The sequence below is a fragment of the Tachyglossus aculeatus genome, chromosome 22, assembly GCF_015852505.1.
Source record: "Tachyglossus aculeatus isolate mTacAcu1 chromosome 22, mTacAcu1.pri, whole genome shotgun sequence".
NCBI lineage: Eukaryota > Metazoa > Chordata > Mammalia > Monotremata > Tachyglossidae > Tachyglossus > Tachyglossus aculeatus.
In genome coordinates this window covers 32,589,621-32,615,676 of record NC_052087.1, presented here as the reverse complement: position 1 = coordinate 32,615,676, position 26,056 = coordinate 32,589,621, and the positions used below count along the sequence as shown (strand labels likewise).

General features: G+C 59.2%; 1 protein-coding gene and 1 long non-coding RNA gene across 2 annotated transcripts; one reads left to right on the top strand and one right to left on the bottom strand.

Moving 5' to 3' along the window:
- The first annotated feature begins 2,891 nt into the window (after positions 1-2,891).
- On the top strand, positions 2,892-17,510 carry TNKS1BP1 (tankyrase 1 binding protein 1). Its single transcript, XM_038765289.1, is given in 13 exon segments — positions 2,892-2,999; positions 3,313-3,439; positions 3,689-3,810; positions 3,812-4,383; positions 5,836-5,905; positions 6,668-8,122; positions 9,725-12,369; positions 14,356-14,752; positions 15,285-15,429; positions 15,623-15,759; positions 15,954-16,111; positions 16,239-16,317; positions 17,069-17,510. Coding segments are annotated over 11 exon segments (5,877 nt in total). The 5' UTR covers positions 2,892-2,999; positions 3,313-3,327; the 3' UTR covers positions 16,303-16,317; positions 17,069-17,510.
- Positions 17,511-23,473: 5,963 nt separating this feature from the next.
- LOC119943268 lies at positions 23,474-25,538 on the bottom strand. The gene is made up of 2 exons (XR_005455657.1): positions 25,442-25,538; positions 23,474-23,636 (listed from the first exon to the last, which is right to left on the bottom strand). It is a non-coding gene; the product is annotated as an uncharacterized LOC119943268 (long non-coding RNA).
- Positions 25,539-26,056: the final 518 nt, after the last annotated feature.

Genomic DNA, 26,056 nt, shown 5'->3' with positions numbered 1-26,056 from the left:
AATCCCCATTTTGCAGATGAGAAAACATAATAATAACGATGTGACTGTGACTCCTAGACTGTGAGCCCGCTGTTGGGTAGGGACCGTCTCTATATGTTGCCAACTTGGACTTCCCAAGCGCTTAGTACAGGGCTCTGCACACAGTAAGCGCTCAATAAATACAGCATGGCTCAGTGGAAAGAGCCTGGGCTTTGGAGTCAGAGGTCATGGGTTCGAATCCCGGCTCCGCCAATCGTCAGCTGTGTGACTTTGGGCAAGTCACTTCACTTCTCTGGGCCTCCGTTACCTCATCTGTCAAATGGGGATGAAGACTGTGAGCCCCTGTGGGGCAACCTGATCACCTTGTAGCTTCCCCAGCGCTTAGAACAGTGCTTTGCACATAGCAAGCACTTAATAAATGCCATTATTATTATTATTATTATAATAAATACGATTGAATGAATGAATGAATGGTGGTATTTAAGCGCTTATGTTTTGCAAAGCACCGTTCTAAACCCTGAGCACTTTTCTAAGATAAAGCGACTTGCCCAAGGTCACACGGCAGGCCGACGGCAGGGCCAGGATGAGAACTGGGGTCCTCCACACTCTTTTTACGTGTGCCTGTGCTGTTTCAGGTCGTTCCCCTTCTCGTTTTTGACTTCTTCCCCCGTTCCCGCTGTGACTGGGTCTCCTGCCGGCCTTTTCTCCCACCCCACCCATCTGCTCCCTCTGCCAGGCTACAGTCAGGGAAGGCTGCCACGGGGGAAGGCGGGAGTGGTGCGGCGTCAAACTGACCGTATCCCCCCAATTGGAGTCTGAAGTGGATATCCAGGAGGGGTAGACTGTAATCTCATTGTGGGCCGGGAATATGTGTGCCGATTCTGTTGCGTTGTACTCTTTCAAGCGCTTAGTACAGCGCTCTGTACATAGTAAGCTCTCAGAAATGCCACTGATCGATCGGATAATCTCCTTGAGCCCCGGCATTGTACTCTCAAATACGGTGCGCCGCTCACAGTGCTCAATAAATACAGCTGGCCGACTGACCGGGTGGGAGCCGGGGGGCTTTGGAGAGGGATGCGGGGGCCGTCAGGGTGGGTGGGAGAGGGAGGTGGGGTGGACTGGCGAGGCGGGTGTTGTGTTAGAGAGTAATGGATGTAATAATAATAATAATAATGTTGGTATTTGTTAAGTGCTTACTATGTTGGGTAGGGACCGTCTCTCTATGTTGCCAACTTGTACTTCCCAAGCGCTTAGTACAGTGCTCTGCACACAGTAAGCGCTCAATAAATACGATTGAATATGTGCAAAGCACCGTTCCAAGCGCTGGGGTAGATAGAAGGTGATCAGGTTGTCCCACGAGGGGCTCACGGTCTTCATCCCCATTTTACAGATGAGGGAACTGAGGCCCAGAGAAGTGAAGTGACTCGCCCAAAGTCACACAGCTGACAGGTGGCGGGGCCGGGATTTGAACCCGCGGCCTCTGGCTCCAAAGCCCGGGCTCTTTCCACTGAGCCACGCTGCTTCCTCTGGATGGCTCCAGAGGCAGGGGGTTTTAAGGATGGGGCGATGGGTTAGAGATCTGTGGGGGCCATCAGGCGGGAAGCGTGGGCAGCAGAGCAGCCGAGGTCGGACCTGTGGTTCTGTGGGAGTGAGGTGGGTAGCTGAGCTGCGGCGGTTGAAAGTGGGTATGTGGGTGGATAATGATGTTGATTAATGATATTAATAGTACTGGTTAAGCGTTTCCTATGTGCCAAACGCTGTACTAAGAGCTGGGGCTGCTACAAGGTAGTCAGGTCAGACACAGTCCCCGTCCCACAGGGGACTCACGGTCTTAAAAGAGGCGGGAGAATAGGTATTGAGCCCCCGTTTTACCGATGAGGAAACTGAAGCCCGGGGAAGTCAGATGACTTACCAGACTGTGAGCCCACTGTTGGGTAGGGACCGTCTCTATATGTTGCCAACTTGTAATTCCCGAGCGCTCTGCACACAGTAAGCACTCAATCAATACGACTGATTGATTCCCCGGGGTCAGACGGCCGGAAAGTGGCAGAGCTGGGAACAGAACCCACGGCCCCCAACTCTCTTTGCACTAGGCCCCAATACCGGTCGATGGGGTGAAGGGGGGTGGAGAGAGATAGGACGCTTGCAATCTTTGGCAGGAAAGGAGAATAGGAAGAGTTAGGGGGACCGTGGGCCAGGAAGGGAGAGGCAGGGAGGGGCTGGGCCCTTGAGGTGCCTCCTCCTCGACCGACGTGCGGCTCACCCCGCCTCTCGCCGACTCTCCGCCCTGGGTTCCCATCCCATCGGGCATCTCCAGGGCCTGTCGATCAATCAATCAATCAATCAATCGTATTTATTGAGCGCTTACTGTGTGCAGAGCACTGTACTGAGCGCTTGGGAAGTACAAGTTGGCAACATATAGAGACAGTCCCTACCCAGCAGTGGGCTGTCCCCTCTCTGGGAGGTGGGACTCCGTGGCCCCGTCGTCCTTTCTCCTTCCTCGTCAGCTGACCTGGGCCGAGGGCTCTAGCCGCCCCTGGAGACTCCCGTCAGCCGGCCCCAGCCCGTTCTCTCGGCCTCGGATCCGGGCCTTCCCCTTCTTCCTCTTGGCGAGGATCCGGAAATCCAGTGGGAGGCCATTTCCATGGCAACGGGACCAGGCCCTGGCTTTACCTCATCAAATTCCAGTGCTACGCCAAAGCGATTGAGAAATTAAAAAAAAAAAAATGTATTCCAGATGTTTACTTTTCATTCCCTGTTTTTCCGTGTTTGGATGGGCCAGCTGGGATGGGGGCTCCGGGGAGGGGCGGCCAGTTCCAGCCACTCCCAGCCCGAGCGGGGAGGGAGGGCGGGCGGGGCGGACGGAGGGTGGAGCGGCGGGCTGGTGTGGAGCGGGTTTTTCCCGTCCCCACGAGGTGATTCACGACAGCTCCCCCAGACGCCGAGTCCCTCCCTGTCCTGCCCCGGACCGGGCGCTCTTGGCCTGGAAGTCGGGATATAAGGGGGTGGCCGTGGGAAAGGTAAGCAGAAACCCACCCTCGCCTCCCGGGATGGCGACAGGTGGGAAGGCCCCGTCCCGTGGCGGTTGAGTTGGTGCCGGCCCTGTGGGCAGGCACTCTGCCCGACGGGCCAGTGGGAGGTGATACCGCCCGTCCCCCCGACTCCGAAAGTCATCCCTCCCTCCCACCCCCCGATTTCCGAGCCCCCTCCCCTGCCCGGCCGCCGTCTGGGCTTCGGCCGCCCTCTCCCCGGCCCGTCGTCGTCGGCTGGGCTTTCTCCCGGGACGCCTCCCCCTTGACCTCTCCCTCCCGTCCCCCTCCCCCTCCGTTCCAGGATCCGCCGCATGTGATGAATTTGTCAACGCTCAGGGAAGGCTCAGCCATGGCTTCCCTGTCCCCGAGTTCTTCGCCCTCCCGGGAGAGCGAGGACGGGCCGCCGCTGCCAGGTGGAGCCGAGCCAGGTAAGCAGGGGAGGCGGGGCGGAGAGGTGGACGAGGGGGAAGACTTTCTTCCTGAGAGTGGGGCTTGGAGACCCCAGGGGCCTCAGACCGTGGGGAAAATCCGTCGGCGGGTTCCCGGCCCCTTTCCTCCCGTGAGAGAGAGCCTGGGAACAGGGCGGGCTGAGGCCTCGGGCCAAGCTCTTCAGGCCCAGAGGCCGTCTCTCCCCCCGGCTCTCTCCGCTCACTTCCCCTTCTTCTTCTCCTCCGCAGGTGACCCCCGTGCCAAGCCCCCAGTCAAGCCCAAACCCAGCCCTCGGGCCTGGGCCGCCAAACCAGCTCTGCCCGCCAAGCCCAGCCTGCTGGTGCCCCTCGGGCCTCGGCCTCCCCGCGGCCCCCCTGGCCGAGCTGCCCTCGGCCCGGAAGATGAACATGCTGGCGGGACCCCAGCCGTACGGAGGCAGCAGGCGCCCGTTACCCTTCGCCCCCCGCCCGGCCTCCGAGCCCCCGGCCGGGGGAGACCCCGCCAGGGCCCCCGGGACGCAGGCGGGAGGGCCGGGGAGGGAGGACGGGGTCCCGGCGGCCCCCGCCCCCAGGGGCCCAGCCTCGGGGGGCGTCCGGAAGGCCCCGGCCCCGTTCCGCCCGGCGTCGGAGCGCTTGGCCGCCGCCGCTGCCGTGGAAGACATCCTGGCCAAGATGGAGCGGGAGTCCCAGAGGGAGGGGCCTGCCAGCCCCGAGCGGCTCTGGGGCTCCCGCCTGACCTTCAACCACGACGGCAGCTCCCGCTACGGCCCCAGGGGCTACGGCGCCGTGCGGGGCCCGGCCGACGAGGAGCGGAGCGGCCCCCGGGCCGCGGGGCCGCCCCGGGGGGAGGCCCCGGGGGAGGAGAGCCGGCAGGAAGGAGGCTCCGGCCTGGGCTCAAGGTCGCCAGAGCCAGGCGGCGAGCCTGGCCAGCGGGCCCCGGAGAGGTGAGAGACCCCGGAGCGCTTCCTCCGGGAACGGGGCGAGGTACCTGGCGGGTCCGGGCCTAGCGGGACGAGGCCGGACACCGGGCCGGGGGGGAACCCGGGACGGCTGCAGTGCATCACGCGGGGTACTCTGGGGCACCTTCTATTCAGGGGGCGTCAGAAAGGCTGGCGGAGCCTTTTGGGTCGCTCCCCAGGCCGGATTGTGGAGCCGCGGCGCCTTGTGGGGGAGCATGGTGCCCCTAAGGGGTCAGAAGGATGGGGATCGGGACTCATTTCCCCCCTCCCCTCCAGCCTGAGGCCCAGAGCTCCAGCCTGGAGCGGAGCCTTCGTTGTCGTCGTCCCCCGGGGTTTTGGCTCCCGTCTAGGGACGTGCCCCGTGCGGCAGGACCCTCCCTCCCTCCCTCCACCCGCAGCTGAAGGGGAGGCGACGCTACCTGGGCAGCTAGCCCAGAACTGCCCTCACCTGCTTGGGGGAGGAGGGCGGGGAGGTTAACCATTCCGGGCCCTGAGACGCGGACGTCCTCAGGACCCGGTTTCATTCTCCGTGTCCTGCGCTTGGAAAAGAGGACGGTTCCGACCAGCCTCCGGCGAATGGACTCACGGCCCCCTCTCCTCCCTCCCGTGCTTCCCACCCTCCCGAATCGTAGCGTGGCAGCACGGTATAGCGGACAGAGCATAGGACTGGGAATCTGAAGGTCATGGGTTCTCTAATCTCCGCTCTACCGCTAGGCTTCTGGGTGACCTTGGGCAAGTCACTTCACTTCTCTGTGCCTCAGTTACCTTATCGGTAAAACGGGGATGTAGGTCGTGAGCCCCACGTGGGACAGGGACGGTGTCCAACCTGATTTGCTTGTATCCACCCCAGTGCTTAGTATAGTGCCTGGCACATAGTAAGTTCTTAGCAAATACCCTACTTGTTATTATCATTATTATTATTATACTTGGGCATTAGCGGAAGTGGATGTAGTTAATCCCTTGTGGGGTGGGGGGGACTGGGAGGTGAGGGAGAGTATGGAAGCTGAGAGATTGTGGGCGTTTGTACCTCAGGGCCACTCAGGGTTGCTCAGATCCCTTTGGTAGATTCAATCAGTGGTATTTATTGAGTGCTTACTGTGTGCGGAGCCCTCTAGACTGTGAGCCCGTTGTTGGGTCGGGACCGTCTCTATATGTTGCCAACTTGTACTTCCCAAGCACGTAGTACGGTGCTGTGCACACAGTAAGCGCTCAATAAATACGATTGAATGAATGAATGTAAGTAATCAGGAGAGCACAGTACGATAGGCACGATCCCTGCCCACCAGGAGCTATCAGTGGGTAATGTCTGACTCTTTAGCGTTCATGGGACGGAGAACCCTTCTCCCCACCCTGACCCTGTCAGCCTGCCCAAACCAGAGATGGGGTTTGTGTGGGCAAATCCAGTGGCTGTGACTTCCCTTCTTCTCTTTCCTTCAGTGAACTGGGGCTCCAGCCAGATCCCAGGGAGGACCCAGCCGGGCCGAAAAGTCCAGAAGCGCCCCTTGACGTGAGTTCTCCTTGCATCTTTTCCTCCGGGCCACTTTCTGGGTTCCACCGCCCGTTTCTTCTCCTCCCCGCAGGTTTCCCCCTTCTCTCACCGTCCTCCCCACCGTGAATCGGGGGCGGTGGAGGGTGGGCGGAGGTGACGGGCCTAGAATCGTCCAAACCTTGAGAATTTTCTCTCGCCCGTTCTATCTGTGCACCCTGTTCTCCTTCAGGCTCTGTGGCAATTGGCCGGGAAGGCTTGTGGAGCCCCTGACTCCCTGCTGGTTTCGGGCGATGAGTCCCAGCCAGGGTCGGCTGGGCCAGAGGGGCTGCCTCCTCCCTTGAGGGACCAGCCTTGCTCTCTTCAGGACAGAGAGAGAGAGCCCAGAACGGTCTGGGGAGAAGCTGCTCCTTTCTGGAAGGGACTTCCTCTTAGACTCCACCGTGCCCCCGGCTGGGGAGAGAATGCAGGCACCCAGATCCCGTCTGCCCCCGCAAGCCCCTGGCTTGGGCGCTGGGGTTTCTGCTGATTATTTAAGACTCAGATGCCACTCCTGACAGATGGGTTTCCGCCTCCATCCCTGCAGATGCCTCCTGGGGAGCTGCCGGGTGTCTAGCCACGGGGGTGTTCTGTCCTCCCGATTTGGGGGAGACTGTGGGAGAGGGAGAAGACTCCATTTTGCTCATCCCGGGGTGGAGAGCCTCTGCTTGTAGTAAGATCGGTGGTGATCTTCTTTCCTTCCCCTTCGCTCACCGTTCTCTCTCTCTTTCCTCTCTCTCACAGGCTTCTAAGTCCTGGACCCCCTCCCCTCCCAGCCCTTCTGACAAAGAATCTCCCCGCCTTTTGGAAAGCCCAGACTCTTCCAGTCCCCCCACGGAGGTCTCTCTCCGTCTCTCTGGCGTCTCGGACGGGCCAGAGCTCTTCTCCTCACACCCCGGTGATCAGCTCGTGGGGTCCAAGAGTCCGGATTCCCCGGGGGGCTCCGCCAGCCTCCCTCAGGTCCCGGGACCCCGTGGTCCGACCGTCTCTTCGGGAGACACCCCTCGTCCGGCCGAGACGCCGGCCGGGGCCGCTCCGAGCCCGCTCCCCGAGGCCGCGCCTCAACTCCCCGAGGCTCCTCCGTCCGGGAGTCTGGTTCGTCCTTCCCCGGGGTCCCCCAGCCTCTCCAGGCCTCCCCTATCCCTCGGCCCGGCTCGACCCCCCGAGGAGTCCCCGAGAGCCTGCGGTCCGGCCCTTCCCTCAGAGAGGCCCCCCAGCCTCTCCCAGCCCCCAGAACCTCCGAGTCCAGAGCGGCCCCGCGTCACCTCCCCCCGGTCTCCGCTCCTGGGGACCCCCTTTGGGGAGCACGTGCGGACGTTCCCGGCTGAAGAGGTGGGAGAGGAGGCGAGCCAGCGGCCTCCAAACCTGGAGCAGCGCCGCTTCTCCGAGGGTGGGCTGCGGCCCCCGGAGCGGGCCCGGGCAGAGCTCGGGGGGTCTCTGGCCGCCCTGTCCCAGCCCCCGGAGGGAGGCGGCTCCGCCCTGGACCGCCCCTTTGGGGACGGGACGGAGTCCAACTGGAGCCTGTCACAGTCGTTCGAGTGGACCTTCCCCACGCGGCCCTCCGGCCTGGGGGTCTGGCGCCTGGACTCGCCGCCGCCGTCACCCATCACGGAAGCGGACGACTCCGGCCTCTCCGAAGGGGAGGGAGGGGACTCGGACCTGGAGCCCGGGCCCGCCGCTTCACGGGCCGGCGGGGGACGCGATGGCGGCCGAGCCCCCGGAGGGGACAGAGGGTCTCCCGGCTCCGAGCCCCCAAAGCCTCCCGTGCATCCCCTGGAGCCTCGAGGTCAGAGGTCACCGGGGCCGGCTCTGCTGCAGGCTGAGGAGGCGGACGAGCCCGGGGAGCCCCCCGTCGGGCCGCAGGCCTCCACGCCCGCCACCGTGGCCCAGCCGCTGATGGAACCCGTGCGGGGACTGGAGCCCGCGGCCCTCCCTGCCCAGCCCTGCGTCTTGTTCGCCGATGCCGACCTCCCCGAGCGAGCCACGGCCACGTGGGAGGACGATACCGCCCGGGCCCAGACCACCGGCGCCCCTCGGGCCGAGGAAGGGGGCACTCAGGGAGTGTCCCCAGAACCCCCAGAAGGAGATGCTCGCTGGCTGGACGAGCTCCTGGCCTCCCCCCCGCCCGACGCCGCCGGCCCCGCGAAGGAGGTGGAACCAGAGCCGCGGGAGACCCCGGCGTCCGACGCCAGGCCCGAGGTGAGGGCAGGCCGGGGACAGGGATGCTGATGGTCGGATGTGGGGTACAGGGGGGTCGGTCCGGGATATTGGATGAGTTTGGACTAGGGAGCTGTGGAACCTTGCGGGGCTGGTTGGGGCCGGGGAGGGGGCAGATCTGGATTGAAATTGGGATTTCTTCCCTAACTGACGGTGGAGCGACGGAAGGGTGGCCCGTTTGGTGGGAGAGGGAAAGAGGGAGGTGGGGGTTAAGGGGCTGGGGCTCTGGGTGTGGCCAGGCGTTTTAGGGAGACGGCCCTGACCCAGGCCCAGGTTCATTCATCGTATTTATTGAGTGCTTACTGTCCCCAGAATGCTTGGGAATTACAAGTTGGCAACATAGAGAGACGGTTCCTACCCAACAACGGGCTCACAGTCTAGAGGGGAGAGACAGACAACAAAACAAAACACGTGGACAGGTGTCAAGTCATCGGAAGAAATAGAAATAAAGCTAGAAGCACATCATGAACAAAATTAATAGAATAGTAAATATGGACAAGTCAAATAAATAGAGTAATCAATCTGTACGGACATATATACTGGTGCTGTGGGGAGGGGAAGGAGGTAGGGCCGGGGGGATGGGGAGGAAGAGAGGAAAAAGGGGGCTCAGTCTGGGAAGGCCTTCTGGAGGAGGTGAGCTCTCAGTAGGGCTTTGTAACCTCTTCAGCGCTTTGAACAGTGATTTGCATATAGTAAGCACTTAATAAATAAATGCCATCATTATTATTATTAAGGGAGGAAGAGAGCTAGCTTGGCGGGTGTTTAGGGGGAGGGCATTCCGGGCCAGGGGGAGGACGTGGGCCGGGGGTCAACGGCGGGATAGGTGAGAATGAGGTGTGGGCGGAGAGCCTAGGCCCTGGGCTGGAAAGGGTTAAGGCCTGCCCCGTCGTTGTTATTGGCAGTGGCCACAGTAGGTGGGTCACAGGGAGTGTGTATGTGTGTGTGTGTGTGTGTCTGTGTGTGACTCAACTTGTTTCTGGGCGGGGCCGGCGCTGGTGGGGTTGGGCAGTCGGTCGGTCGGTAGGGCTGCAGTCGGAGCCGAGCCCGGCCCGTGTCCGTGTCTGACGGGTCGGGCGGAGGGCAAGAACTCGCCCCAGTCCCTCCGGCCGTCCCTCCCAGCCGGGGCCGGGGGACCATGGCCCGGGCCGGGGAAGCCGCGGGCAGCATGTCCGTCCTGGAGCGGCTGCTAGCCAACGCGGCCCTGAGGGACGAAGCCGGGCGGGCCCGCGGCCCAGAGGAGGGCCCAAGGGGCCCCAGCCCGCTCAGGCCGGTGAGTACCGGCCTCGCCGGAGAGTTGGGTGAGCTGCTGGGCACCTCCCCAACTTCCTGGGAGCGGAGGGGGCGGCGGGGCCTAGAGGGGGACCCCCACGCCCGGCGTCGTGACCCGAAGCCCGGCGCCCGCAGCCCAAAGAGGCCTCCCCCGCTCAGCCCGCAGAGGCTTTGGAGGCACCCGAGGGCCCAAGGGCGAGCCGGGGCCCATCCCCGATGCCGTAGCCTGTATTTCCCAACCCCCGTCCCGCGTTCTCATCCCCAGCCCCTAAGTGAATGACTCTCCTTCTCTTTCTCTCCTCTCTGTCTCTCCAGGGACTCCTTGGCTGGGCCCAGAAGGACCTGCGGACTGAATTTGGGATTGGAGGGGACTCCAGGGACTTCAGCCCCTCACCCTGGGCCAGAGAGTCCTCTGGGGGATACGGCCTCGGGGGCTCGGGGCCCGAGCGAGCCCCAGCCTCCGGGGAGAGGGACTGGGCCCGAGAGTACGGCAGCGGGGGCAGCCGGCGAGGACAGAAGGAGTGGGCCGGCACGTTCGGCCTCGGCCAGCCCGAAGCCGGCGGTGAGTTTGACCTCAGCTGCGGCGGTGGCGGAGACCGAGGGGAGAGGTTCATCCCAGGGGGTCCGGATCAGGCCCACGCCCGGGACGGGGAGTTCGGGAAGAGCCTGCAAGCGGGCACCTACGGCTCCGACGCGGCCGCCAGGCGGGACGGGGAGTTGGGGAAGACGGAGCCGAGCGGGGAGCACGGCTCCGGCGTTGCCGACCGCCGGGATGGAGAGTTCGGCAAGAGGGACTGGACGAAGGAGTTGAGCAGCAGCGATGCCCACCCGCAGGGCGGGGGCTTTGGCGAGAAAGACTCGAGCCTTGGGTTTGGCCGGGGGACTTCAGAACTGCAGGAAGAGCAGTTTGGGAAGACAAAGCCGAGCAGTGAATCCAGCACCAGAGATTCCGACAAGGAGGAAAAGGAGGACCCAGAGGGGTCCTATCATCCTGGCAGCCCCAGCCTGCAGGGGAAGGAGCTGGAGATGAGAGATTGGAGCAGCAGATTTGGCATCGGTGACACTGACCGCCAGAATGGAGAGTTTGAGACGAGGGACCAGGCCGGAGCGTTCCGCGCCAGGGATGCCAATTGGCAGGATAGAGAGTTTGAGAAGAGGGACCTGGCCAGGGTATACAGCGCCAATGATACCGACCTCCAGGATAGAGAGTTTGGGAAGAGGGACGAGACTGGGATATACAGCACTGGTGATGCCGACCTCCAGGTTAGAGAGTTTGGGAAGAGGGACCAGATGGGGACATTCAGCACTAGTGATGCCGACCTCCAGGATAGAGAGTTTGGGAAGAGGGACCAGGCTGGAATATACAGCACTAGTGATGCCGACCGCCAAGATAGAGAGTTCAGGAAGAGGGACCGGGCTGGGATATACAGCACCGGTGATGCCGACCTCCAGGATAGAGAGTTTGGGAAGAGTGACCAGATGGGGACATTCAGCACCAGCGATTCTGACCGCCAGGATAGAGAGTTCGGGAAGAGGGACCAGGCTGGGATATACAGCACCGGCGATGCTGACTGCCAGGATAGAGAGTTCGGGAAGAGGGACCAGGCCGGGATATACAGCACCGGCGATGCCGATCGCCAGGATAGAGAGTTCGGGAAGAGGGACCAGGCCGGGATATACAGCACCGACGATGCCGACCGCCAGGATAGAGAGTTCGGGAAGAAGGATTGGATGAGCGAATACAGCAGCAGCGATGCCGACCGGCAGAACAGGCCCTTCGGAAGGAGAGATGAGCTTGGGGCTTACAGTGGCAGGGAGGATGACCACCAGGACAGGGAGTTTGGGAAGACGGACTGGACCACTGAGTTCAGAAACTCCGAGATCCAGCGGCCAGAAAGGGAGTTCAGCTTGGACGGGCGGGACTGGAGCGGTGACTTCTGCATCGAGGGCAGCGATCGGGGAGACCAGTTCGGCATCATCGGGACGGACCGGGGCAGCTGCCCAGGAATGGCCACCCGGAGTCCAACCGGCAAGGTCGGAAACGCGGACTTCGTACCGTCCGGGCGAGTGCCGGTGGGAAAGACGGACTGGACCAGCGATCTGGGCCTCAGGAACCTGGACGTGTCCGTCGGCGAGGCCAGAGAGCAGGGAGTGGGACAGGTGGACTGGTCACACGACCTCGGCCTCAGAAGCCTGGACGTGGCCGGCGGCTTGGGGTCCGGAGGGGCCGGGGCAGCCGGCGAACTCGGGAGAGGACAGAGCGATTGGACCCGTGAGCTCGGCCTGAGTCACGTGGACGGGTCTGGCGGTCCCGGCGAGGCCAGGGACCGCGGAGCAGGGCAGATGGACTGGACCCCCGATCTCGGACTACGGAACATAAGTGTGTCCGGCGGAGACTCCGGAGGCTCTCTCAAGTCGAGAGGGCTTGGTGTCGGGCAGGCTGACTGGACCCCTGACCTTGGACTGAGAAACATGGATTTGACCGGCGGCTTGGGGTCAGGTGGCCCCACAGAGGCCAGGGAGCACGGGGTGGGATGTACAGACTGGACCCATGATCTCGGCCTGAGGAGAATGGATCTGCCCAGCGGCTCGGAGCTGGGAGACCTGCCCAGCGAGACCCGGCAGTGTGGAGTCGGACAGACGGACTGGTCGCCGGACCTGGGGCTCCGGAGCGCGGACCTACCGGGCGACTTGGGCTCCGACGGCCCGAGCGAAGTCAGAAGATGCGGGGTGGGACAGGTGGACTGGTCCCACGACCGCGGCCCCACGGACGTGGCATTGCCTAGCGGCTTGGGAACCGGCAGTCCCGGTGAGGCCAGAGAACTCGGAGTAGGAGAGACGGCCTGGTTGCGTGCCTCTGAGAGTCGACCTGGAGACCCCTCCGCCCAGCCCTCCGGCAGCGGGGCCTCGGGCGCGGAGCCGGAGCCGGACATCCGCGACCCCAGCGACCTGGGGACCAGGTGAGGGGAACGTTTTCTGGGGGAGGTCTTCCTTTGGGCCCAAAAGCATCACGGGTTCTCCCCAGAGCGGCGTCTTCAGCTGGGATTACAGGGGGAGAACGGACTGGGAATTGTGGTACGGCAGAGAGGGGATGGGGCGGGATTGGGGATAGGAGGAAAAGGAATTTGGTGGGTGGGGTAGAAGGAGGAGGAGAAAAGTCTGGTGTGTCGGGAGGGAGGGCTTCCGGGGAAAAGGGGCTGGTTATTTTGAGCGCTGGAGACTTGACTGGAGTCAGGAGGCCTGGGGATGGCAGGAGGAACAGCACAGGCTGAGAGGAAAGGAAAGGCGCAGGGCTGGGAGTTGGGGGTGAAGAGAGTGAATTGTGGGGGTATCCGAGAGTTGGTTGGGGAGCAGGGAACTCTGGTTGGCCAGGGTGTTGAGATTACCAGGGATGAGCTTCGTGCTGGGAGGAAGATTTTGAGGGGAGGAATGGAGAAGAGGAGAGGCCAGGGTTAGTTCAAGGTGTGAGAGAGACTAAGGCCTGAGCTATCGTTATAACAATCATGCCATAGATTTATATGGTGTCCTGCCACCTAGGTGTTCCACAGACTCTGTGTCTATTATATCATTTATCTTTACAACATTCCTGTGAAGCAGGTAAGGGCAGGTACTGTTAACCCCATTTTACAGCTGGTGAACTGTATAGCGAAATGACTTGTTAAGGTCACACCGTCAGTAGCAAATCAGGCCCATTAACTACCGGGCTGGGAGCTGCCTTAGTCATCTCTGCGCATGAGGAGCTTTGAGGTGACCCGATCAAGGCGAGGACCCAGGGGGCCACCCTGAGTGGGCACCCGGAGGTCCCCCGGGGTTTGTTCGTGTGTATGTGGGGCCACCGTTCTCTCAGGTGATGACTGTGGTTAGGTGACCAGGTGGAGCCACCCCCCCTGGGTCCCGGTGTTGGCGCTCCGCCTCTCCCCGGCCCTCTCCAGGCCTCTTCGGCCCCCATGGTGCAGCCCTTCCACACTCCTTGGGTTTTCCTCGGCCCGGAGCTTATTCAGGAATCTCTGCCTCCTGCCCCTTGGGAGCCTCTGTCCTGCCTCTCTCAAGCCTTGAGCGATGACCCAGCTGCTCCGCTTTTTTCTCGCAGTCAGTGAACGGCCTGGGAATCGGCAACGTCCCATCCCTTGGGACCGCCCCCCTTGGGAGACCTGTAGTTGCATCTGTGTCCCGCCACCGTCCCTGGCTTGGTTTGGGCCGCAGGCTCCGGGCAAGGTGATCTGTCTGTCGCCCGGTCATTTAGCTCTTCTGGGAAGGGCCCGTTCTCCCCCGTCTTCCCGCCTTAGCCTGCCCCAGGGGAACGTGGCCCCGTTCCCCTGGGTTGGGGGGCTAGCTTCGAGGCTTCAGACCCATCCCGAGGAATGCTCTGTCTTGGGAATCACTCCAGAGTTGTTTCTGATTCTTCTCCTTTTCCCCGCTGCAGCCGCCTCCTCTCCAGGGTTGAATTTCCATCTGTCAGTGGTTTGCAGCAGGACAGGCAAACGCACGTGGGCTCTCTCTCCTTTCCCGACTGCCTGTTGACTCATCTGCCACCTTCCTCCTCTTCCTCCCTCCTCCCACTCTCCCCACCCTCCCCTTCCGCTCCTCCCCTGCCCTCTGGGCCCCTGAGCTACCCAATTTCTGGGCCTTGTCCCGCTCTTTCCTCTTAGGACGCCCGTGAAGTCTGGAGGGAGGGAGAGAAGGAGTGGACCCACCAAAGACCTTGCTTCCACCCTAGGCTCTGAGCTCCACGTGCCCTCATCCAACTCCTGAGGGTTCGGAATCTGGTCCTTTCAGGGATCTGCTCCGGGCACCGAGGGCATCTCTCCTTCGAGATATGCGGAGGGAAGACAGGAAGGGAATTAGAGAACGGGCAATCGCCCGGAAGGGGAGGGAGGCGGGTTTGGGTAGAACGGCTCGGTCTAATCCCCTACTCTCCCCCTTTCTCCCTCCTCGCCCCGCTGCAGCCCAGGCAGACACCTCTCCCGCTCGTCACCCTCCGGCTCCAAGAGCCTGTTGGAGGAGATGCTGGCCAACAGCTCCTCCAAAGCGGCGGCCCGCAGGGAGAGGGCGGCTTCGGGCCTCAGTGGGCCACCCAAGGAGGAGGGGGAGGAGGAGGAAGACGAGGCGGCAGCTATGGCCGAGGCAGAAGGTGTGAAGGAGGCATCCTCCGAGCCGGGAGAGGACCCCCTTCTCCCCCGGCGAGCCCAGCCCGACGGCGAGGCCGGTCGGGGAGAGGAGCCGGACGGAAGCCAGACCCCCTCGGGGGACGGACGGGAGACGGCCCCGCCGGCCCCGGCTCCGAGGCGGCTTCTCCGCAGTTTCACCACCGGTTCTTCCAGCCAGGATTTCTCCTTCATAGAGGTCAGGCGGGGCTGGGCCTGGCGCAGGGGTTGGGGGGGCCGAGGACCGGTCTGTCTGCAGGAAGTCAGCTTCGTTCATTATTAATACTACCTATCGATGAACCTTCTGGGAGGCCTGCGGCAGGGTGGGTCGTGGTGGAGCGCTTGGGCGAAGCTGATCCCCGCCTGGGGAGGGCCTTGGGGGTCATCCATTCGTTCAGTCGTATTGATCGAACGCTTACTGTGTGCAGAGCACTGTACTAAGTGCTTGGAGAGTACGGTTGCAGTGAGAGTTAGGGACAGGAGACCCTCGGGTGGATCGGAGTGGAGTCCTCCAGGGCTCCAGCAGCCCAGAGGCCTTTGGTAGTCCACGGTGGGAGGGGCAGGTCCGGAGGGGAATGGGATGATTCGGGGAATGAAAGGGGAGCCCCCCAAAGCACCCTCCCTCGGGAGCCTAGACCAGTGGCCGTGCAGAGGGGGAGATTTCATCAGCCAGATGGACGGTGGGGCGAAACCTCAGGCGACCTCATCGAAGTCTGTCTCTCTCCCCTCAGGACACGGAGGTCCTGGACAGTGCCATGTATCGGAGCCGTGCCAACCTGGGGCGCAAACGTGGGCACCGGGCTCCGGCCCTCCGGCCGGGGGCCACCCTGGGGCTGGCTGAGTCCACCGACTCCTGGTTCTTTCAGGACTCCACAGGTAGGGGATTGAGGGCCCGGGGGGCTGGGCGGGGGCCGTGGCTTAGCTCGGCTCACCCGGCTGGGCCCGTTGAGGGTGGCAAGTTGAATAAGAGGATGTCGGGTGGGGGAGGCACCGGAGGCGCTGGGAGGTGGCGAGTCTGCCGTCCCGTGAGCCTGCTGTGCCCTGAGTCCCCTGCCCGCCGTGCCCGCAGAGCCCCGGCCAACACGGAGGGCGTCGTCGGACGAGGAAGTGGCGGAGGAGCCGCAGAGCCGCCGGACGCGGATGAGCCTGGGGTCCAAGAGCCTGAAAGTCAACCTCTTCCCTGGCCTCAGCCCGTCAGCCCTAAAGGTACCATGGCCCCTGGTCCCCAGCCCCTACCTCGGGATCCGATCAGACCCGCGGCCCCCCCCGGCTGAGGGGAGGGCCCTCCGGGCTCAGCCGGTCCCTCCGCCTCGCCCCCAAATGGGTGGTTCTTTCTACCTGCCTTTGCGCATCTGCACCACCTGTCTCCCTGTCTGTGACCTGGCCTTTGACCCCCCCAGGCCAAGCTGCGACCCCGGAACCGCTCAGCCGAGGAAGGGGAGCAGGTGGAGGCTAAACCCACGCAGAAAGAGTCCCTGGTTCAACGCTCCAAATCCTGCAAAGTTCCCGGCCTGGGGAAGCCCCTGGTCCTGCCCCCGAAGCCGGAGAAGTCCTCAGGGTAGGTGGAGCGGAGGAGCCCGCAGGCCGAGGGGGCGGTCCTTCCCCTCTTGGGCAGCCGCTCCTTGACCTCCTCCCCGCGTGCTCTGGGAGTCGCCCGCTGACCTCGGCCCTCTACCCGCCTTTAGGTCAGAAGGGTCGTCTTCTCCTACTTGGCTGCAGGCGCTGAAGCTGAAGAAGAAGAGGGTATGAGGAGGAGCTGTTGAGGTGAGGGTCTCCCGGCCCCGGACGGGGATGGGACTTGTGGTGTCTGAGGCCTGGGCTGGCCCGGTCCTACGCCGAGGAATTGCAGGGATCCTGGGATTTCCCTCCCCCTCCTCCTGCAGGCATCACTCCTCTGGATTCCTCTGGGTGTGTGCTGGATCGGCCCCAGGGGCCTCATTTATTGGTGGCCTCGGGGGGATTGGGGAGACTCCTACTTTCTCCCCTCCCAGCACCTAGATGGAAGCCGGCTTCGCGCTCTACCTGCTGGATTGAAACCCCGCTGTGGGCCTCACTCCCCTGAGTTAAACCATGGGGACGGGGACGGGCGGTCCCCCGCTTAGGGAAGGAGGGACCAGATGGCTGCCACTGTGCCCTCCATCCTCAGGGTCAGCCCCGTGCCCATTGTAGGCGGCACCACTGATGCCCCAAGCTCACCGGGCGGCTTTCCGGTGGCTGGGCCCAGTGAGCCTGGGGCATCCGTGGGGGTGCGGGAAGGAGTAAGAGGGGCCGAGACCTCTAGGAGAATTTGGAGTTTTTATTTCCCCAGCCACTAAATCCTCACGGTTCCTCATTCCCTCCCACCGTCTCCAACCTTGGGGTGGGTTGAGATGTGGAAGAAGAGGCCGCCGGACTCTTTTGCAGGGGGGTTGACGGGAGTCTCCTCTTGGTCAGGAGCAGAGGGAGGGAGGGAGCCTCCCACCTCTAACCTCTCCTCTCCCCTCTCCCGCTCATCCATTTTCCTCCCTCCTGACAGGTTGCTCCTGCTTGGAGTCTCGGGCAGCCCCCACCATGGGGGTCGGGGGAGGGACGAGGATTGGAGCCGGGCCTGCGCCCCCTTCCCACGTCCCGGAGCCCCGGCAGAGCATGGAGGAGGAGGAAGAGGAGGAGGAGGAGGACGGGAGGGGGAGGCCCAGGCACATTTATGCACTTTGTATCGTCCTCGCACCCTCTTTTTGGTTTCGGTCATTAGCGGTTGACGGTTTTCTGCCCCCTCCACCTCCCCACTGTCTGATTTTCTTTTGATACCACTTTATAGCATTTTTATAAAGTCTCTGGTTTTGTAATGAGCAGCAGAGCCCCCCTCCTCCTCCTCCTCCTCCTCTTTTCCCTCTTCCCTGCACTCCCCCGCCCTCCCCCCACCCCTCCCAGCACCCCATGGAGACCAATGAAATTTTGCCACTTGAAACAATAAAATTTGGGGGGATTGGTGGTCCTGGCTGTGGTGTGTGGTTTGGCCCCAGGGGATGGAACTGGTGGAGGCTGGGATGGGTTGGTGGGGGGGATGCTGTGGGGCTCCAGAGCCTCTTTCTGACTTGGGGTGGGAATGAAGGAGAGCCTGGGAGTCACCCCAAGGGCCGGGGGGAGCTGCGGGTTTCTCTCCCACCCTCCTTTCCTCCCTCTGCTCGCCTCCTGGCATCTGGAATGACCCTTCCACTGTTGCATTGCTTCAACGGCGAGTTCCCCGTGCCACTCTGCCCCCCCATCCTATCCACTCTCCAGTGGCCAAGAAGCGCAGTTCTTAGGATTCATTCATTCATTGTCATATTTATTGAGCGCTTACTGTGTGCAGAGCACTGTACTAAGCGCTTGGGAAGTACAAGTCAAGCTCTAGTTAAGTAGTGGCTAGAATACTGGGTCATCTCCTCTCCGGTCTCCAGTCTCCCTCTCACCACCTCCAATCTTTACTACCCACTATGGCATGGATGGCTTTCCTGAACCACAGCTCAACATGCATCTCTCCTCTCCTCCAGACCCTCCGTTGGTTCCCCATGCCTCTCCACAGCAAACAAAATCTCCTCCCCATTGGCTTTAAGGCTCTCTCCACCATCTTCTCTCCATTTTAGACATTAAGCTTGTTTTAGACAGGGAACTTGTCAACCCAGTTCCCAGTCATTTGCAGTCATTTAGAGGCCTGGAAGCACGGGAGAAGGGAGGAACGGGTGGGACTCAAGCCCCGAGGAGCAGGATTGCAAAGGGAGGTTCATCTCCAGCCTCTGTTCGTGCTGCCACAGTGGGTGTGACCTTGGGCAAGCTCCTCTCCTACTCTCTGTCCACCAGAAGGCTGTGGGTGAAAATGCCCATCCTCTGCTCCCTCTCTGAGGAATAAGCTTTGAATGTGGACAAGAAGTTCAGGACAATCAATAGGAAGACCATGGCACAAAAAAAGATTATTAGTGTCTAAGGGGCCCAGGGCGCAGGCAGCTGAGACCCGCAGTTCAAGCCGGGGCTCCGGTGGGATGGATGCAGGCTCCATCATCATCATCATCAATCGTATTTATTGAGCGCTTACTATGTGCAGAGCACTGTACTAAGCGCTTGGGAAGTACAAATTGGCAACATATAGAGACAGTCCCTACCCAACAGTGGGCTTATGGTCTAAAAGGGGGAGACAGAGAACAAAACCAAACATACTAACAAAATAAAATAAATAGAATAGATATGCACAAGTAAAATAGAGTAATAAATATGTACAAACATATATACATATATACAGGTGCTGTGGGGAAGGGAAGGAGGTAAGATGGGGGGGATGGAGAAGGGGCCGAGGGGGAGAGGAAGGAAGGGGCTCAGTCTGGGAAGGCCTCCTGGAGGAGGTGAGCTCGCAGCAGGGCCTTGAAGGACATCTGACATCAAGGCAGGCGACCCTGCAGCTTGCCACCCTGATGGCCGGGCTAGGCAGGAGTGTGGTGGGGGTGACCCCCTGGGGTTTGGGCCGGGGCCCATAGCCACCCTGAGGGGGACTTTCTTCATCCCAGCTCTGTGGGGGCTTCCTCCATCCCATCTCTCTGAGGGGCTTCCTCCATTCCACCTCCCTGAGGGGCTTTTTCCATCTACCTGTAGAAGCAGTGTGGCTCAGTGGAAAGAGCCCGGGCTTGGCAGTCAGAAGTCGCGGGTTCTAATCCCAGCTCCGCCACTTGCCTGCTGTGTGACTTTGGGCAAGTCGACTTCTCTGGGCCCCAGTTACCTCATCTGTAAAATGGGGATTAAGACTGTGAGCCCCCCCAGGACAACCTGATCACCTTGTATCCCCCCCAGCGCTTAAGACAGTGCTTCGCACATAGTAAGTGCTTAACAAATGACATTATTATTTTAGAGAAGCAGCGTGGCTCAGTGGAAGGAGCCCGGGCTTGGGAGTCAGAGGTCATGGGTTTGAATCCCTGCTCTGCCACATGTCTGCTGGGTGACCTTGGGCAAGTCACTTAACTTCTCTGAGCCTCAGTGACCTCATCTGTAAAATGGGGATGAAGACTGTGAACCCCACGTGGGACAACCTGATCACCTTGTATCCCCCCCAGCGCTTAAGACAGTGCTTCACACATAGTAAGTGCTTAACAAATGACATTATTATTTTAGAGAAGCAGCAAGGCTCAGTGGAAAGAGCTCAGGCTTGGGAATCAGAGGTTGTGGATTTGAATCCCTGCTCTGCCACATGTCTGCTGGGTGACCTTGGGCAAGTCACTTAACTTCTCTAGGCTTCAGTGACCTCATCTGTAAAATGGAGATGAAGACTGTGAGCCCCACGTGGGACAACCTGATCACCTTGTATCCCCCTCAGCACTTAGAACAGTGCTTTGCACATAGTAAGTGCTTAACAAATGTCATCATCATTATTACCTCTCTGGGGGATTTCTATGCTACCTCGCTGGAGAGCTTCCTCCGTCCCACCTCGCAGAGCAGATTCCTCAGTTCCACCTCCCATGGGTGCTTGGCTCAGGAGATTCTGCAGGCCCCATCCCTCCCAGCAGTTTTCTTCCTTGGGGACCAGGCTGGCCCAAAGGCCTCCTGCCACCCCTCTGCCTGGTTTCTGGGGGGGCCCCCAACATGAAGACTCTCGAGCTCCTGAGGACTGCAGCTGGCAGGGTGGGCTGCCAGTGGCCCCCGGCCTCCTGGCCCAGCTGAAGTCAGCCAGAAGCTGGCCAGCTCCTGGTTGGGATGAATCGCCTCACACTCTCTTTGGACCCTTGGGCATCTTAGCCTCCGTGCCCAGCTCCGCCCTATGGGGTCAAGGGCAATGGAGGAGCGGAGCTGTCGGGGACCCACAGGGTCGCGTAATCCATCCGACCGGGCAAGGACAGGAGCACAAGGATTCCACTCCGAGCTGATTTCACTCCATCTCCTCTCTCTCTTCCTCCCCCTTCTCCTCCCCTCCCAACCCCGCTTTGGCAGGGGCCCAGGCCGAACACTTAAGACTCATTAATGAAGCAAATGGAGCCCAGTTGGCTGGGCCCTGGTGGGCGGGGGAGAGCTGGACTTCTGAACTGGAAAAGGGGCAGAGAGCCGCCATCCCTCTAACAGGAAGCGGGTGGGCCCCGAGTGCCCCTCTCCCCCCCCAGGCTTCCTCGGGCTCCGGCCTTGCGGCTTTGCCAGGGATGATAAGTCCTGTTCTATATCTCAGGGAGGCCATGTTAGTAGTGAAGTTAGGGGCTGTCCCAATGGGATAAGCAGCGGACACCCAGAATTGGATGGGCCCATTAGAGACAAAATGCAGAAGAGAGAAAGAGAGAGCAAGCGTGCACACACTTCCTTCAGGTGGATGGCATTTGTTAAGCGCTTACTATGTGCAAAGCACTGTTCTAAGCGCTCGGGGGATACAAGGTGATGAGGTTGTCCCACGTGGGGCTCACAGTCTTCATCCCCTTTTTACAGAAGAGGTCACTGAGGCTCATCTTGCCCAAGGTCACACAGCTGACAATTGGTGGAGCTGGATTAGAACCCATGACCCTTGACTCCCAAGCCCTGTTTCTTTCCATTGAGCCACACTGCTTAGGTGGCAAGAGTCCGCATTTGACACTGGGGAAGCCAGAGACACTGGGCAGACCTGAGCCAGGGTGGGGATTGGGAAGAACAGATAACCGAGTCCAGCTTTCATGCCCCACAGCTGTTCCTTCGGTCATCACTAGACTGGATCCCCCCTCGCTGCCATGAAAGGTGTTTTCAGAACCCCCCACCCCAGCCCCCCAAGAAGGGGCCTGAACATTGCTAAGAATTGCTTGGCAAGTAAAAGCGAGAGGTAAAAAGGCCTATGGATGGAACTGGGAGCCCTCGAGCCCAGTGTCCTCTCTTTCCCCTGCCTCCTGCAACCGCAGTTCAGGATCAGAAAGGGAGTCGGGGCTGGGGGAAGGTTTCTCCGAGGTTCAGACCCTTCCCCAGGGAAAAGACAGAATGTTTTAACTAAGACCAAGTGGGAAAGGAAGACAGTGTTCAGCCTGATAAAATGGATTTTAATAGTCACCCAAGGAACAGACTTAAATTAAGGATTTATAGAGCACTTTTTGCCCCTCAAGTGGTGGGCTTGTAAAAAAAAAAACAAACTCCCCCACTCCATTCCCTGGGAGCTGGTTTGCAGATTTGGGAAACGCCTTCTGGATGGAGGCTGCCAGGCTGGAGGTCCGTCATGTAGCCCTGCGTTCGAGTTCCCTCGAGCCTCCTGCTTTGGTCCTGGCTGGGTGGCCCGGCCCCTTTGACGTGCTGCTGTTCATTCATTCACTCATTCTTTCAATGGTATTTATTGAGCGCTTACTGTGTGCAGAGCGCTGTACTAAGCGCTTGGGAAGTACAAGTTGGCAACATAGAGAGACGGTCCCTACCCAACAACGGGCTCACAGTCTAGAAGAGAAGCAGCGTGGCTCAGTGGAGAAGAGCCAGGGCTTTGGAGTCAGAGGTCATGGGTTCAAACCCCAGCTCTGCCAATTGTCAGCTGTGTGACTTCGGGCAAGTCACTTCACTTCTCTGGGCCTCAGTTACCTCATCTGTAAAATGGGGATTGAGACTGTGAGCCCCACGTGGGACAACCTGATCACCTTGTAACCTCCCCAGCGCTTAGAACAGTGCTTTGCACATAGTAAGCGCTTAATAAATGCCATCGTTATTATTATTATTTTTATTAGAAGGGGGTCCGCAGCCACCTGTGGGCTGAGGCTGGCCCAAGAAGCGATCCCTGATTGGCACCGCTGAGGGTGGCCAAGCCCACCATCTCTTCAGAGTTGGTCACCAGAGGATGGGGAAGCCTGAGGGTCGTGGGCTGAGCCCTCCATGAACAAGCAGCCCCAGAGCCCAGGCCTTCTTGCCTACGCAGGCCCCGGGCGCTGACCCGGCAGGGGCTGAGGCTGGGCTTTTCGAGAATGCCGGGCTTCGGCTACATTTCATTCATGCGGGTCAAATTTTAGTTTTGGGTTGTAGGTTAGGTTTGTGATGGGTTTTAGGGTTTGGTTTTAGGTTGTGGGTTAGGTTTTGGTATTTTCAAGGCATTATAGTTAGGCTTTAGTTTTGGTTGGGTGTTAGTTTTCATTTTAGCTAAGTTTTCGGTTTTGGTTTTAGTTGGGTTTTGGTTTGGGTGGTTTTGGGTTTTAAAGCTTCAGGGGTCTGGAACACACGAGCCCACTGTTGGGTAGGGACCGTCTCTATATGTTGCCAGCTTGTACTTCCCAAGCGCTTAGTCCAGTGCTCTGCACACAGTAAGCGCTCAATAAATGCCATTGAATGAATGAATGTGGCAATGATATTCCTTATCCTACACCTTATACCTGAGATATATTTTTTGTTTTGTTTTATTGTCTGTCTCCCCCTTCTAGACTGTGAGCCCGTTGTTGGGTAGGAACCGTCTCTATATGTTGCCAACTTGTACTCCCCAAGTGCTTAGTACAGTGCTCTCTCAATAAAGCACTCAATAAGTACGATTGAATGAATGAATGAATTTCAGAGCAGCCATCCGCCCTACCAGAGTTCTTCTAGACTGTGAGCCCACTGTTGGGTAGGGACCGTCTCTATATGTTGCCAACTTGTACTTCCCAAGCGCTTAGTCCAGTGCTCTGCACACAGGAAGCGCTCAATAAATACGATTGAATGAATGAATGAATGTGCACACAGTGAGCGCTCAATAAAAACGATTGAATGAATGAATGAATACCAGAGTCCCACCTGCTCCCTCCTTGAGCGGAGGGCAAGGAACTCTAAAGTCATCGATCGTTCCCAGGGGATCTCTGAGCCCGTTAACCGTCGGAAAGCCGCACAGAGCTCCGTCTCCTCTCGCCCTCCCATTCTGGAGACTCTTTATGACAGAAAAGGAGGGAAGGAGGGGCTCTGCTGCCCTTCCCCCTCATCTCCAGGCCCTTCTCCCTTTTCCCGTTCCCCTCCCCCTGCAGCTGAGGCCCAGTCGGGCTCATTGAAAAGTGTCTTTATTTCTACAGTGTGTGCCGAAGGCCGGCCCCATGGGATGGGGGATGACCAGTGTAATCAAGAAAGCCACAATTTCCTGTACTTCAGAAGTCCACAATCTGAGCTGGACACACAAAGGCCAGAGGCGGGTTTTGGCAATGCAGAACCTAAACAACAGCCATTAAAATGAACAAGAAATTGGGGTTTAGTTTCAGATGGTATTTAGCATTCTTTTTGGGCTGCTCTCTCTGCCTCCTTTATTCATTCAATCGTATTTATTGAGCGCTTACTGTGTGCAGAGCACTGGACTAAGCGCTTGGGAAGTACAAGTTGGCAACATAGATGGTCCCTACCCAACAGTGGGCTCACAGTCTAGAAGGGGGAGCTCATCCTTTAGTTTGTGGGGCAGGAAGGAATAGAAGAGGCGGGTAGGAAGACAGGATAAATTTTAAGGGGCTGAGGAGGGCAGAGGGCAGATTCCTTGTGGAGAAGTGACTCGAAACTTGTTGCTGACCTGACTTCAGGCCTGGCCTGAGTTTCCCCCGGAGTACGCTGGGAAGCAGCTTGGTTTGGTGGGAAGAGAATGGGACTGAGAGTCCGGACTCTAGGAATTGACTTCCAGCTCTGCCACTGTCCTGCTGGGTGATCTTAGACCAAGTCGCTTCATCTCACCTGGTTCAGGAAATTCTGACTCTCTTTGCTGTCCTCTCCTGGGGAGCTAGTTTAGTAGATACTGTGGGGAAAACCACAACATCCCGAGAACTCCTGGAGAGTCACCTTTTCTGGAGTAAGAGGAACTGTAATCGCTGCTTTGGACAGGGAAAAGGAGGGTCTTTGGTCTCCTTACTAACTCCGTCTGTTCCTATTTTCCCTCCCATCATGGAGCCTGGGCAATGTCCCCCTGATCCCCAATTCAGACTCTTCCGACTCTCCCACTCACGTACATGGTCTTGAATCTGCAGGTGCCGAATAGATCTAATAATGGAAGTGATATTTGATGTGCACTTCTGTGTGCTGACCACATATTCATTCATTCGATCGTATTTATTGAGTGCTTACTGGGTGCAAACCACTGTACTAACCGCTTGGGAGAGTACAATATAACAGTAAACGGAAACATTCCCTGCTCACAATGAGCTTATGGGCTAGAGGTCGAGCTAAGAGCTGGGGTACACAGAATCAGGTGGCGCCCTGTCCCATATGGGGCTCACAGTCTAATCAATCAATCGATCGTATTTATTGAGCGCTTACTGTGTGCAGAGCAAGATGAAGTGTGCAGAGCAAGTCTAAGATAAAGGGAGTCAGGTACATTAGTCCCATTTCATAGAAGCGACTTGCCCAAGGTCACACTGCAGGCGAGTGGCCCTCTAGACTGCAAGCTCATCATGGGCAGGGAATGTGTCTGTTATATTGTTATTTATTTATTTATTTATTTATTTATTTATTTATTTATTTTATTTGTACATATCTATTCTATTTATTTTATTTTGTTAGCATGTTTGGTTTTGTTCTCTGTCTCCCCCTTTTAGACTGTGAGCCCACTGTTGGGTAGGGACTGTCTCTAGATGTTGCCAATTTGTATTTCCCAAGCGCTTAGTACAGTGCTCTGCACATAGTAAGCGCTCAATAAATACGATTGATGATGATGATGATTGTTAAAGTGTAGTCTCGCAAGTGCTTAGTACAGTGCTCTGCACACAGTAAGAGCTCAATAAATACGACTGACCGAGTCGCGGTGCCGGGATCAGAAGTCTGGTTTCCCGCCTCCCAGTCCTGTGCTGGTTCCAGTTAAGTAGGCCATGCCGCGTCTCAGAAATGAGGAAATTTCACTGCCTAGCGGCTTCCCCGGGGGCAGAGAAGCCCAGGTGGGGAGAGACTTCCTTAACCTGATCCCTGCTCCCCTTTGGCCTTATCAACGAGGCAACTGGGTCATCGACTCCTGGTCACTTTGTCTCAGGACGGGAGGGCCTACCGGGGGTTTGTGCCCATCCGTTTCCCACTGGATCTGGAAGTGACCCCTCTGGAGCCGGCGGCTAGGCTTCTTCCTGGCGAGATAACGACAGGTCTTGGCCCGGAAACCATGGCTCATGGTGACCTCCCTCCCTGTTTGCCAAGCACACTCTCCGTCTCGACGAGGGGTGGGCCGTAGTGTGCGCCGGTTTCCGTGGACACCGGTGCCTTGGTTACCATCCGGTAAATAATCCAGGATTCTCCCACCTCCCAGAACAGTGCGTGTGTTTTCCCTGAGCTCGGCCCGGCTCCAGGGTTCAGTCTGGAGTTCTCACTCCACTTCTGGCCAACGTAAGTGGCCAGCCAGGACAGAAACAGGCTCCCACAGTTCATTCATTCATTCAATCGTATTTATTGAGCGCTTACTGTGTGCAGAGCACTGGACTAAGCGCTTGGGAAGTACAAGTCGGTAACATATAGAGACGGTCCCCATTCTTATCATTCTTTTTGGGCTGCTCTCTCTGCCTCCTTTAGGTTTGTGGGGCAGGAAGGAATAGAAGAGGTGGGTAGGAGGACAGGGTAAATTTTAAGGGGCATTCAGGACAGAGCCCCATTCGGGACAGAGACCTGATTAATC